Here is a 14,561-nt window from a genome sequence, read left to right on the forward strand (position 1 = left end):
TAAACTAACAACTAAATCATTTTGAAAAAGTTTTAAAATTACATGCATGCTTGCATGTCCAAGTCTTCTATGCCAAATCCAACTTTTATTTTCTTTTTAAGCCATAAAACAAACATTTGTAGAGGATAGATCATTCAAATGCACCACATAAATATTTCCTTGATGATATCTAACAAAAACAAGTTTGTTAGTCTTGATGTCAATCACTTGACAGCACATGGATTCAAATACAACTCTAAGTCTTTTGTCACATAATTGACTAGTACTAAGTAAGTTATGTTTGAGTCCTTTTACAAGTAAAATATTTTCAATAATAGTAGAAGAATTGTTACCAATAGAGCCAATCCCTTTAATTTGGCCTTTAGAGTTGTTATCAAATGTAACATCTCCTCCACTTCTAGCTTTTAAGTTTTAAAAAGAGTATTGTCTTCAGTCATGTGTTTTGAGCATCCACTAACAAGGTAACATGGATTGTTCTTACTTGAATTTGCTTTATAACAATGCTCTTTCACCTACAAGAGCACGATTAAATTTTTATTTTAGGTACCCAAACTTTATTAGGTTTTTGAGTGTTAATACTTACAATTTTTGTACCTTTTGGACTCCACTTTATTTTAGTAATCTCATTTGAGATGTACTAACTCCTTTTGGAATTTGCATACTCCTAATGAGTTTACCTCTATAAGTGACTTTCTTCAAGGAATAATATTATATAGAATGACCCAAGTTATGATAATATGTATATATGCTAGATGAATCATTTGACGTAACAAGAAAATTTTTTAAATGAATCTCTTTGTTACCACCATTATAGCCTAATCCATCTTTATCAAAGAATATTTTTTGTGTTTCAAGCATGTTATTGAGTTTTTGATGTCCCATGTAAAATCTAGAAAATGAGTTATGCAAATTTTCATTTTTCTTAGTCAAATCATTAACATTCAATTTTAAAAGCTCAATTTTTTTTTCTAAGTCGCTCTTTGCTTTAGTCAAGAGCTCATTTTCTAATTTCAACTTAGAAATCATTTTCTTATAGTTCATGTTCATGCTTTCAAATTCTATGGCTAATTCATCAAAAGTATCTTGTAATTTGTCAAATGTGTTTGAATTTAAATCATATGGATTAAAAATTATCTTAGGCTCATCAAGAACCATGAAACATGGGTTGGCTACTTCCTCCTCATTTAATTCATCATCAAAGAAGTCACTATCACTCCATATTGCAACCATTCTTTTTTTTTTTTTTTGGCTTCATTATTTTTTGCTTCTTCCACAAACGATAATCGAATATGATATGACCTGGTTTGTTGCATTCATAGCAAATAATTTGATCCCTTTCTCTTCTACTTTATTCTTCTTTAATCATTTCCCTAGGTGGTCTTATTCTATTAGAGAACTTGTTTATCCCCATGAACTTCTTGAACTTTTTCACAAACATGGCCATTTCTTCATCTTTATCAACCTTATCTTGTTTAAAATTTTCTCCATCTTCTTGAAATGTTGATTTAAGAGCAATGCCACCTTTCTTAATTAGTTCTTGTCTCTTTTTAGCTTCATCTCATAGATAAGAAGAGAGCCCATGAATTCATCTAAAGAAAGTGTGTGAGGATCTTTTGACTCTTCAATGGCTATAACTTTAGCTTTCCAACTCTTTGGTAGACTAGTTAGAATTTTTTTCACCATCTTAACATTTAAGTAAGTCTTTCTAAGAGCCTTTAAACCATTAATGATGTCAGTGAAGCAGTTTGACATTTCACTAATGGTTTCATCTAATTTTATCTTGAATAACTCATAATCATGAGTGAGTATGTCAATTTTAATCTCTTTCACTTGATTGTTATCTTCATGAGTGATGGCCAATTTGTCCCAAACTCTTTTTGTATTTTCACATAAAGAAACTTTGTTGTACTCATTAGGCCTCAATGTACAAAAGAGTGTATACATTGCTTTGGCATTGAGTTGAGCCATCTTTATATCATTGACACCCCATTCACTATTTTGCTTGATCACCTCTCTACCATCCACCATATTGATTGAAATTCGATGACCATTTACAATCCTCCAAACTTCATAATCATTGGCTTGAATAAACAATCTCATCATAGTCTTCCAATAAAAGTAGTTGTCACCAACAAAGAGAGAAGGTCTTTAAAATTGAACGGCCTTTACTTTCAAGAGATATAATAATTGTTTCATTTACCATGAGACATATTTCTTGTTGCTCATTGTATTTATTATAGCTTGATGATGGTTTCTCCATATTGATTACCATATTTTTTTGAGCCATTTTCAGGATCACTCTTAGGTTGTTAGACCTATAAAAAAGTATTAGCTTTGATACCAATTGTTAGCTCAAAAACTTGAAATAAACTAAGAGATTGGTGAATTGGCTGATAATAAAATTTTCAAAATTAATACCAAATAAGCACAAATTTTGCAAATCAATTTTTCTAAGTAAATGAACACAACAAATGTAAGTATACTAAAAATTTTAAAAATAAATATAGAGATAGAAAATTAAACATCAAGATTTATAGAGGTTCGGCCCTTTCTTTAGACACCTATGTCATCTCCCTTAGTCTCACTTGCAAAGCAGTTCAATCCATTATGTGTTGAAAGTTACAACCTAACTCTTCAAGGCTCTATACAATCAACACCACAAACTCTTAAGGGTTATCTTCCCTTTTAAGCTCACAATCTCACAATACAAATTTTTTAAAGTGTTTCACAAACTCAAAGAACCTCTATAAGGTTGGGTGTTTGCTAACTTGAAGTATAAATCAATATTGAGAAGATTAAGAGAAAAACTGATACAATGTGTAATTTTTGCACTTTTCTCTTTCAAACTGGTTTTAATGCTTGAAGAAGATGGTAGATAGAAGCAATAAGTTCTCTTGGCTTTTCATTACTCTTCAATTGCAGTAGAGACCTTCATTTATATGTAAAAAGAAAGAGATAGTTGTTGGTTGCATTTATGCTTCAAACCTGTAAAATTTTAGATAAGAAAATGGTTGTTGGGGCTTTCTAGGCAAAAAGGAATCGATCCCCTCTTAAGGGGGATCGATTAGGTCAATAAAAATAAAATAATTTTATGCATGAAAAGGCCAACCAATTGATCCCTTTTTGCTACCAATCGATTCCTTCTTCAAGTGATCGATCATTTAGTCTAGGTGATCGATGTCTTCTTGAAATCCTGTAGCAAAAATTCATTTTAGGTAAAAAATCAATCGATCCCTTTTTAAGGGGATCGATCTTATCCACCAAAACCTAGAACCAATCGATCCATACAAGGATGAGATCGATTGGTTTTCATGAAATTTGCATGAGTAAGCATTTTGGCTAAAAAATCAATTGATTCACTAAATGAGGGATCGATCCCTTCTATACTAATTTACCAAAATTTATTTTAAAACCATGCCAGATGAATTTAAACATGTTGTTGATTGGATTAAAAGCTGAAAAAGTATCCAAATTAAGTTCAAATCATTTTAATTCAATTTTAACAAATTTTTTTTGTTTTGTCATTTCAAAATACTTTATTTATTCAAGCTAACAACTAGTTATCTTGTCGAATTTGTTTATAAAAAGGAAATCAATAAACTATATGGACAATCTCAAACCCTAATAAAAGACTTCATGGATGCCAATAATACCCAATAATAATCTTTTCTATTTTTGTGAAAGAACAATATATTATTAAATGTGATAAATGTGTTAATGAAAAGTTTTCTTGTTGATTATAGGGAACTATATATGGTTTTCATTCATGGCATGATCCAAGATTTTGTTTTAGAGCAAAGGGAGATTATTAGTGAGCTAAGAAAGAAAGAAAGGTTGTTGTATGATCAAGTCAAAAAATTGAAAAATGAAGTGTCAAATTTGAAGGTAAATGCTATTGATTGTGTTGAAGATGAAGTTATTGAACAAAATTTTCATTTGAAAAGAGAAGTTAGTATGTTAAGGTTGAAATTGAAAGATATGTAAACCATGACTATAGATATGAATCATGATTTAAGTTGTTTAGTTTGAATTGTACAATGAATGTTTTAATGAATGAAATATGTTTTTCTTCCCACAATTCATCATGATTTAAGTTGTTTTATTTAAATTAAGATGATGAGAACATTAATTTTATTCAATAGAAGGCATAATATGAAAAGGCAAGTTCTAACAACATAGATAGAGCATTCTCATAGTAGTAAAAGGTACTTCATTTACATCACTAATATATTTTGTAAAACATTAACTTCAAAAGTATAAAATAGTTATGCAACCAAAATGCTTTATTCAAATATTTTGATTTCCTTTTGTTCTTTTTTCTAACTCTCTTGAAAAGGAACCACATTATCAATGGCTTTTCTCTTAGGGCTAGTTTGGATTCAAACGGAAGGCCAATTCAATGTGCTCAAAGGCTTTTTTTGCTTTAATCGTACCAATCACCTATTTGGAATACCTTCAGTGCAGCATTGCACCCATGTCTCCAATAGCCAATTGAAGAGGTATAGCTTCAGTGGGCAACTGGGTTTTTTTTTCTCAGTTTTATCCTTAATCAAATAACAATTGCCACTACTTTCTTTTTTTTATTCAAAAAATTATAAAATTATTTGTTTTAATTTAATATAACATAAAAATTTTATTATTATGTAATAAATTTATAAATAAATATAAAATTTATTATTATATTATATTTTATTATTTTATTTTATTTTAATTAAAATAAATAATTATGTTATAAAAATGAAAAACAAATATCTTTTGATGTATTATTATTTTTATTAAATTTTAATGATTTATTAATAAAATTATTATTTGATATAAAAATAATTTAATATTTTTTACTTATTTATTAATTTTATAAATTTTAAATAATTTAAAAGTTTTATTACATACAAATATTAGTCTAATGTCCTTAATTGTTATTTTTTGTTTCACTACAATTCACCTCACCGCTACCATTACGTTTGAATCCAAATGTATACTATTATCATTGGTTTTAATCTCACTACTATAATAATCAATCTCACCGCTCGTCCAAATGGACCTTTAATCTTGGTTGTCTAACCACCAACTGATATAAGTTTTTGATTTGGCAACCTAAGCTGCAACATTAAAAAGTAATTATAAACTTCTACAATCCCAATCATTAATAATGAAAGTAAGTAAAAATGCATAAAACACTATAACAACATTTACATTTAAGATTTTTCTCCTTGTTTGTAGGTTTGTATAGAGTCCATACCCCTCAATAGCTTTTTTTGTTGATTTTGGAATAAGTTCCTATAAGTCTATTGTTCTTCTCAATCCCTATGTTATTGGTTAAATTAGTCTCTTTCCTATGGTGGTTGAACTAGATTTGGCCTTTGATAATGGACTTGCACTTCTTTCACCAATCATGCCATAGAGTCTTCGTTCAAAATCTACAAAACATCTCCTAGGAACTCTACCATATTTGAATTGATTTCCAATACTAGCAATGCTAACACTATTTATTTAAACTGATTTGCTTGATAGTCCATAAATCTATACAAACACAAATGCAGATGCATATCTAAAGCCAGAAACAGAGGTAGAAGCAGAAGCTAACCTAAATGAAGATGCAGAAGCAAAAGTAAATACTAACTCGAATGCAAAGCAGAAATAGAAATAGTGCAAGCAAAGATAAAAATAAAAGCAAAAGTAAAAGCAAAGGCATAAGCGTTATGCTGTCTTTATTTTTTTGTTCTTACAACCTTAGTTGATGCCACAATTGTATTTCCTGAACTAGATCCACCAGTATCAATGTTGTCTCGAGTCATTTATCCTTGAGATGGTTGCCAGCATAAAATGATTAGGTTAAGGTTAGCGAATTTAATAGTGAAATAAATTATAAATGAATTAAATTATTATAAAATAATAATAAATAATATGAAATTACCTCATTACCCCTTATAAGACAACCTCTTTTGTTGTGTTCTTTATGACAAAAAGTTCATGTCAATATCATGTCCTTTCTTGACAGACTACAAGTTTTACTATTCTGTCTTTTTGGTTCATTAAAGTTTTTTTTTTTTGCTGGTTTTGGGCCTTCTTAGCATCTTTTTATACTTTGATGGGTTAATTGCCTCTTCTATTATTGATTTAGACCAGTCTTTTATCCTATACATGGGCTATAAGGCATTATCATAAGCCAACATGTAAATTTTCTTGTAGTACCAACTAAAGACATAATCTTACACATTTTTCCTCAAGTATCTAATTGCACATATGGCGTGTGCATATAGGACACCAAAAAGTGTAAATCTTTTACAAGAACATTTCTTTTGGTCCAAATTAAGTACAAACATTTTTTCACCCAAATTTATTTCATATCTTGTATCTCCATTAAATCTAACCATGCATTTAGAAGCAATTTCTAAATTTTTTTTGTATTTTCCAAATGTTGGGACCCATGTTGTCTCTCTAGTTACTGCTTTGTTTTCTTTTCCTCACAATTCTTAATATCATGTCTCTTCTTATGTCTTTAAATAAAGAAATAATTGGCTTTCTTTTGGCATCCAATAATGTCCCATTGAGAGCTTCACACAAGTAGTTGTCCACTAAATCAATTCTAGAGTCAGTCTTGAAAAATGCTTTACACAATTGTTGATGTGTGACTTTGAGTTCAGTTGCTTTTGCTTTCTTAGCTACTAATTCATTTAAACAATCAGCAAATCTTGGAGCTATACTCACCATAGCAATCTTCCAAAAGCATTGTTTCATTTCTTCACCTTTATAACCATTATTAGCCAATTGACATATACATGTCTAGCATAATATTTGAGCTCAACATCTAAAAGCAACTCATTAATTGCATTACGAGGCCTTATATTGCAATAGAGGATTATAATAATTTATGTTAAGAAATACATAATTGAATACGATTTACATAAGTTACCTTTTACTAGTTTGTCATTATAGTCCAACTTATTCCATTTTCAAGGGTCCTAATATCTAACTTTAAAATGTCAATAAATCACTTCCATAAAGCTGATCATTTCACTTCCACTAATGCCTAAGCCACTGAAAACATTTAATTGTTTCAATCTTTATTAACATCACAAAGCAACTCACCATTTGTTAAGCTTTCTAAAAAATAACCATATAGTCCTAGAAAGTGTTTGCAACCATTTTTAAAACCATTTTTTAATGGTCACAAAACATGTGTAATATATTTCAAAGATAGGTGGAGAGTTTGCCGTCTACTTATACACTTGCTTCTTCACAGTGCTATCAAGATTAGGCTCTTTGATTGACTTATATAATCTCTCAAGAGTGCAAACTTTTTCTCATAGTTGCTTACCATCTTATCAACCACATCATTTTTTTTCTCTTTTCCATGCTCTTTTTCACCCTTGCTCCATATCATTCTCAACTACTTCCTCTATCTCTAAATTCTTCATAAAAGTGTTATTCATGAACTTTTCAATGCATAATTCGGCCAAAATAGATTGAGTCATCCTTGAATTGCTAAACACTTTGTTACAATCATAATTGTTGTTGTAAGTCTTCACTTGAAATGAATGCAACTTTTTTGCAAAAGATGCATATATCAACCAAGGACAATTAGGTACAGTACACTTACCTCACAAAATTCCTATGATTTTTGCCCAAATTATAGCTCATTTGTATGAATAACCAGTAATGACATGGAATACTTAAACTATTTTAAATTCTTAAACAACATGCCTAATTTCATATAAAGGTTATATATAGTTAGACTATAAACTATGAACTTACTTTTTCTCCTACTAGCATTATCCACCATGTCTTCTTCATCACTAATAAGGTCTCTATATTCTTCATAGTCACAATACTCACTATGGTACCTTTTATCATTATTAGTGCCAAAGACCTTTTTCTGGACCCTGAAATCTAACACAACCACATTAACAGTAATGTTCACTCCCTCACTCACTCCCTGTCATTGCTTTTCCCCTTCTCATTTCTTATTTTCTTAAACTTAGACCTAGCTTAACAATTTCTTCATCCATACTACCACTTAAAGCTTGAATAGGAACATCATAAATAAGATCTCCAACTTTACTGTCAGTTGATCTATTTTCATCATTAACATCTTCTACTTGTACCTCATAATGAACCTATTAGGTGGTTCATCATTAACAACATTATTAAGTTATTCTACATCACATTAAACCCTATGACCATCATTTTCTTTTTCAACAATCACATCACCAGAAGCAGCAACCTCATTAGATGGTTCATTTGTCACAACATCCTAATTCTCTTCTGTTAAAGGTAAACTCAATATCTCAAGAACTAATTAAGGCTCATTTATATCATGTTCTATATAGATATCTACTATACCATTATCTAACAAATATCCTATCATATCAAGAGTAGTTTCATCATCTTAAACTAATCTAAGTCCATTATCAAGTAATCTACAAGGCTTTAAATAAAAAATCCTCCTAATGTTCATAAATCCAATATCTTCACACACATTTAGTAACTTATAAAAGTAACCTTGTAAGGATTAAATGTCAAGTCTTTAACAATTTCATTTACATACCTCAAATTCGTACCTTCATCAACAAGTGTTCCTTGATAATAAAATTTTATTGTCACCAATTGAAAACTCATATCTATCAAAAATAAAGAAGAAAAAACATATCGTTAAACCTTTAAACATTTATTTATTCAAACTAAATCCAATAACTACTAACTACTTGTTCATACATTTTTCAAAACTAAAAAAAAAAAATCACCTAAAAATGATGGATACCCAATTGTCTAAACTGAAAAGCACCATTTAATTTCTTCTTAATCTTCCTTTTAGGAATCATGAATCAACTCGATTTCTTCATAATTTTGCTTTTAAGAATCATGATTTATTTTTAATCCACTCAATATTTGATCAATCATTTTTTTCAAAACTCTAAATCTTTTTTTCACAGTTTTAATCTTTTAGATGGTCTTGCCAATTTTAAACACGATACGATGACATGACACAAAAAAATTCATGTATGGGTTTAGTATAATCATATTCGTATCTTAATCATATCGACACGATTAAGACATGATATTTGTGTTGTGTTCATGTCAAACAATAATGACATATTTAAGACATAGTACTACTATTTATAACATAAAAAAATTTTAAAAAATATTTTAATTTATTAAAAAATAAATTAATAATCATATTTATCATATCATTTTAGTGTTTAAATATATTATAAATATTTAATTTGAAAATAATTTTTTGTTTAAATACTAATTTAAATAATATTTTTTTGCTTACTTAAATGGATTAATTATGTTATTCGTATATAATGGTATTAATCATGTTGTGTTATGTCGTATTGTATTATTTGAGTAATTAATCGTGTTATTCGTATATAATCATGTTAATCGTATCGTGTCGTATTAGTTGAGTATAAATTAATTTTAAATGTATTAATCATGTCATATCGCGTGTAACACGTATAATAAATGTGTTATGTTCTTATATAAGTTATTTGTATCATTCATGTATTTGTATCATATTTGTGTCAAGATTATTCATTTCATGTCTGAAATATGTTTAACATGAAACACTACATGTTGACACGAATTGCTAGATCTACTCTTAGATGCATTTATAACATTTTTAAAATAAAATCTTTTTACTTTTATTGTAAAAGTACTTTATACTCTTATTTTCAAACCAACAAATAAGCAATCACAGGTTTCATGCTTTTTTTTTTTTCATGTATACTACAGTCATAACAAAACCTTTAATTGAACATATTTGAAAATTTTCAATCTTAAATTGAACCAAATTAAAAAATGATATTTTTAATTGAGAAAACACACAAAAATTAAATCTTTAAATTAGCATTTAACCTTCTAATTTCAATACAATTCCAAAAGTTCCTTTTTCAATTCGGTTGTCTCTTTCCCAAATTGGTCAAACCTTTCTTTTAATGTTAATAATAATAATAATAATAATAATAATAAAATCAAATCTCAAAATCAAATCCTAAGCTGCAAATTAAACCTTGGATTAATTGAGGTGTCTACAATTATTTCTGCATTTTTATGTTTGATATAATCGTGGTTGGTTAATGAAAAATGACTTCTTTTTAAATGAAAAATGAGGCTTTTCTTTTTTTAAATTGTCTTCCTCTTTTGAAAAGGGAAAGACAATTTTTGAAAAATAATTGTTTATAAATAGGATATGTTACCAAGTTTGTGAGTATAGTTATACTTGAATAAAAACTTGAACATGATTTTTAAGCTCAGGTTTTACTTTAACCTGATTCAAAATATTATTATATTAATATAAATTAAAATTTTTAAAATTTTCTAATATTTTAATTTTAAATATTTTTATAATTCTACTCAAGGCAAACTTTGAATATGATTGTTTAAGTTTGAACTTAATTTGATCATACCTGAAATACTATTATATTAATAAAAATATTTTCATTTAATTTTAATTAAAATTTTGAATATTTAAAAATATTAATATTAAAAGTATTCTAATATTTAATATTTTATTGACAAATAGTTTTTTATTACTATTTTAATAGTATAAGTATTTTTATATTTTAATAATAAATATTACTACTTTTAACATAATTATATTAATAGATATAATATTTTAAGAATAATAATACTATCTTAAATATTTTCAAATGTTAAAATAAATAGTTTTGTTTTAAGTATTTAATATTAATATAATATTTTTGATATTAATAATATTAATAAGAAATAATTACAAATAATAAATAATGTTTAATATTTTAATAGCTTTATAAATATTATTTAAATAAAAACAGATTTTCTAAAAAAACAACTAAACAACATAAAATATTTTTCACTAACTAATCAAGAAAAAAATCTTTAGTTTTCCAAAAAGTGTAAACTTTTTGAAAAAAATATTTTTAAATGAATTTTTGAACTCTTATGAATAACCCGATACTTAAATCAAATCTACTGCAAATATAATATTTTTAACTTGAACCCATCCTATCTCGACGTCAAGCTATCGTTTACCTTCCTATTTCGAAAATTGTTTTATTGATTTTCTCAATCGAAGAAAAAAAAACCGATAATTGGATCATAATATGCAGAACCTTGCCAAAAATCACCATAGTTGTTGAGGCAAATTTTACACCAATGTAGGACTTTTAGGCCAATGCAATATTTTTCTTTTTAAAATTTTTGGACTTCGACTGATTAAAAGTTGATATCGTCAATTTTAAAGCAAACTCTAATTCTACTAAACTAACAGCTCATTGATCAATGCAGCTTTTTTCCTCAAGACGAGGTGCATAAAAACCAATCCTAACTTAAGAATTATTATAGTTACATTAGTTCCTTTTTAAGTTGTTTCATTTTCACTAACTATTCCTTTATGGTGTGCTTTGATATAATGAAAAATAAAATAAAAAGATAGATAAGGAAAAGAAAACAAGTAAAAGGAAAATGAATTTTTATTATGTTTAATAGAAAAGAAGAGTGAGTGAGAGAAAATAAAAAAATTATCATACCCTACACTTATTCACAAACATAAGTAATTTCCAATTCAAAAGAAAAGGGAAAAATGAAAAAAGCGTGAATATACTATATATTTACAAAATTGTTCATTATAATATGATTTTTATTTTTTTTATTTTTCATTTTCCAACTCTACTAAGCAATAAATGAAAAGAAAATATTATTTTCTTTCAATTCTATCATTTTTCCAACCAAACATATTAATAATAAAAAAAAAATTGTACGAGCACTGTTTACAAGAATGAAGTCAACGAGCAACCTTCCATTAAAGATGGAAGTGAAGGAAAAGTTGAAGTATGCTTTGACCAATACTACATATTAGGCTATTAACGGAGCAAACTCTAGAGGTTTATAAACAAAAAATCATATACTCAAATTGGATGATACAATTCATTACCTTAAATATACCAATCATCTTATAGAAATCAGTGCCTTGAGTTCACTCAAGCAAACATCTTTTGTGCATGTGTGTGTGTGTGTGTGTGTTTGCTATTTGCCGTAAATGAAGGTTTTACTTTGACAAACCTTTCTATATACAAGCTCTAGCAATTCTCCGGTTGTCGATTTTACTTAATTGCACAACAGAAAGACCAAATTCATGCATCCCGAGATCTTCTGCATGGTTTAAATGGCTTGATGAAGTATGCAGCTGCCGGTGTCTCGGGAACTGGAATCAACTTTCCCAACATTGCGAGAGGCCAGCTTCAAAAGATAGTAGTAGTCAGTGAAGGTTTTTTTTCTTTTTAAAATTTTTTTTTCTGTTTGGGCTGATAAGTTAGGCATGTTCTGAGCCAAAACTAATTAACATTCGATAGTTTTAAACCTTAAGGCTCCGAAACTACTGGCTAATTTCCAAACTCCAACCATTCTTGCAATGAACTATATAATAAATGAAAATCGAACTTTGAGTTGTGTCCAATCTTAACCACATCAGTAGCACTATATAGTAATATTTATATTAAAACACTATGAGCGTAATTGGAGCCTAAAATTGAAAAAGAGAGCGGGCTAGCCTACCTGATAACGCCAATGCCAAGGGATACAAGCCATAGCTGCCAATCAAGTCTCACTGTTGACGTAAACTTTCCAAGGAACTCGATGATGATTATCTATCAAGGAATTGGAATTAGTATCTTGAGTAAACCAAGTAAAAAAGATCACCACAAACAGAACAGAACAGCCCATGGCCTTGAAGAAAGGAAAAAAAGATAAATGATTGATCACCTGAAGTATGAATGTAAATCCAACTATTCCCATAAAGAGGTAGTTTTTAGTCACTCCTTTGAAGCAATTGAGTTCTTCAGGCCTTCTAGCATTAAACTCATTGAATATCTATGATTTGAACAATTGTCAAACTTAAGCCTTACAATAAATGCAAAAATATTTTACATAGGTATGCTTCAGAATTAATGTATACTCTTCTCACATAAAATAATCAAAATAAGATTGAGAACAAAGACCTTTAATCTAATAAATGAAGTTAAGGGTTATTTACAAATTTGGCACCTCAATTATAGTCAAAATCTTGATTTGGTACATAAAGTTTAAAAATTTGCAATTAAATACCCAAATTTAGTTTCCATCCATCAATTTCTACACGAGTAACACCTTTAATCAAATAGGTGATGTCCAAAATATCCAATAAAATTGCAACAAGTGCCATTTTGACATGGTTAGACATGGCATGGTTTTATCGGCTGTTCCTGGACATGTCATCCATTTGAGTAACAGTATTATTCTCATCTGTAAATTGATGGATGAAAGCAAAATTCAAGTATCTAATTATGAATTTTTAAACTTTGGATACCAAATCAAGAATTTAGCTATATCTTGGGTACCAAATGTGTAATTGACCGTAAAATTAATGGAAAAAGATCCTATCCACTTCTTAAAAAATAGTGAAAGTTTCTACTATTTTATTCAATGGTGAATAATGTATTTTCGACTAAACTTATGGTTGAATTTTATGATTTTAAATTGAATATAAAAATAAATAAAAGTTAATTAAAAAGATAAACATAATTTGAATAAATTTCGACCATAAATTTAGTTGAATGTGCATTTACCACAATTAGATAAAATAGTGAAAACTTCCACCATTTCTTAAGTAGTGGAGAGGATCCCTTTACAAAATTAATACCAGCAAATCAAAATATAGGACCCGAAAATGCATACTTGTCAGCAACTTACTTGGCACATGACAAATGCATTGAATATCACAGTATTCTTTACTTCAAAAGCATGTTGTCTGATGCCATCATCCTTCAAATGAAGAATGGTCAAGCCTGAGAAGTTGAGCACAAGGAGGACAGTAACTTGATATAAAGCCTGAAATGACAGGTGAAAAGATGATAAGAGAACATGGAACCATAAAGCTATATTTCCCAGACTGTGGTTTGAGTTAACAACTCTCAACCAAATAAACTTGCAAGACAACAGACTTCTATAAAGAAAGTTAACAGGAGAAAATAATTAGTCACACCATGAGGAGCCAAGAAAACAGGTACCTGTATTAGTAAGTTCCTCCACATGATGTTTGTAATTAGAGGTTCTCTGGGAAAACAAAACATTTAGATCAACACCGCGAGACCATTAAATATCAACTAAATGAGGTACATTCAAGCACTTTTAAATCATCTAATATTTATGTTTGTAAAAGCATTCAATTCATTCAAAGATCCACTCCATTTCAAATTTCTAAAGGTAAACCAGATCATAGTTGTTAGAAGAGCTTGAAAGAGTAAACAAGTTGAAAAGAGAGAGAGGCAGCCCTTCCCTTTCTCCCCACTGAATCCCTTCCTCTTACCCTGCTTGAATCTTCAACAAGCTCAAAAGTGTAACCTCTCAGTTTCCAATTTTTTCGCATATGCAAACATGCATTTTATTTTCTTCACAAGTTAATTTAATAGAAAAATACTGCTAGCTCGGAAGATATTTTTTGTTTTTTTGTTTGATTTGCTGGAAACTTCCATGCTAAACTGAAATCACTAGAAGGATTTAAATGAAAGGAAACATGACCATTTGGCATTTTCGGAAAGTAA

General features: G+C 28.5%; 2 protein-coding genes across 2 annotated transcripts in view; both read right to left on the reverse strand.

The window, feature by feature from the left end:
- Positions 1–1,530: 1,530 nt before the first annotated feature.
- Positions 1,531–2,103, reverse strand: LOC111307085 (uncharacterized). Its single transcript, XM_022905132.2, has one exon. It carries the CDS (start codon positions 2,101–2,103, stop codon positions 1,531–1,533), a length of 573 nt encoding a protein of 190 aa, XP_022760867.2.
- A 9,765-nt stretch (positions 2,104–11,868) lies between these two features.
- Positions 11,869–14,561, reverse strand: part of LOC111275328 (calcium-transporting ATPase 9, plasma membrane-type-like) — a 33,305-nt gene continuing 30,612 nt past the window's right edge. The window contains exons 30-34 of the mRNA XM_022860615.2: positions 14,028–14,073; positions 13,711–13,848; positions 12,745–12,852; positions 12,538–12,629; positions 11,869–12,222 (exon numbers count right to left, since the gene is read on the reverse strand). Coding sequence (XP_022716350.2) covers positions 12,117–12,222; positions 12,538–12,629; positions 12,745–12,852; positions 13,711–13,848; positions 14,028–14,073 — 490 coding nt within the window. The 3' untranslated portion in view covers positions 11,869–12,116. The remainder of the gene's footprint in view (positions 12,223–12,537; positions 12,630–12,744; positions 12,853–13,710; positions 13,849–14,027; positions 14,074–14,561) is intronic.

Source organism: Durio zibethinus, chromosome 26 (assembly GCF_047325235.1).
Source record: "Durio zibethinus cultivar Kanyao isolate XHJ-2024 chromosome 26, ASM4732523v1, whole genome shotgun sequence".
Taxonomy (NCBI): domain Eukaryota; kingdom Viridiplantae; phylum Streptophyta; class Magnoliopsida; order Malvales; family Malvaceae; genus Durio; species Durio zibethinus.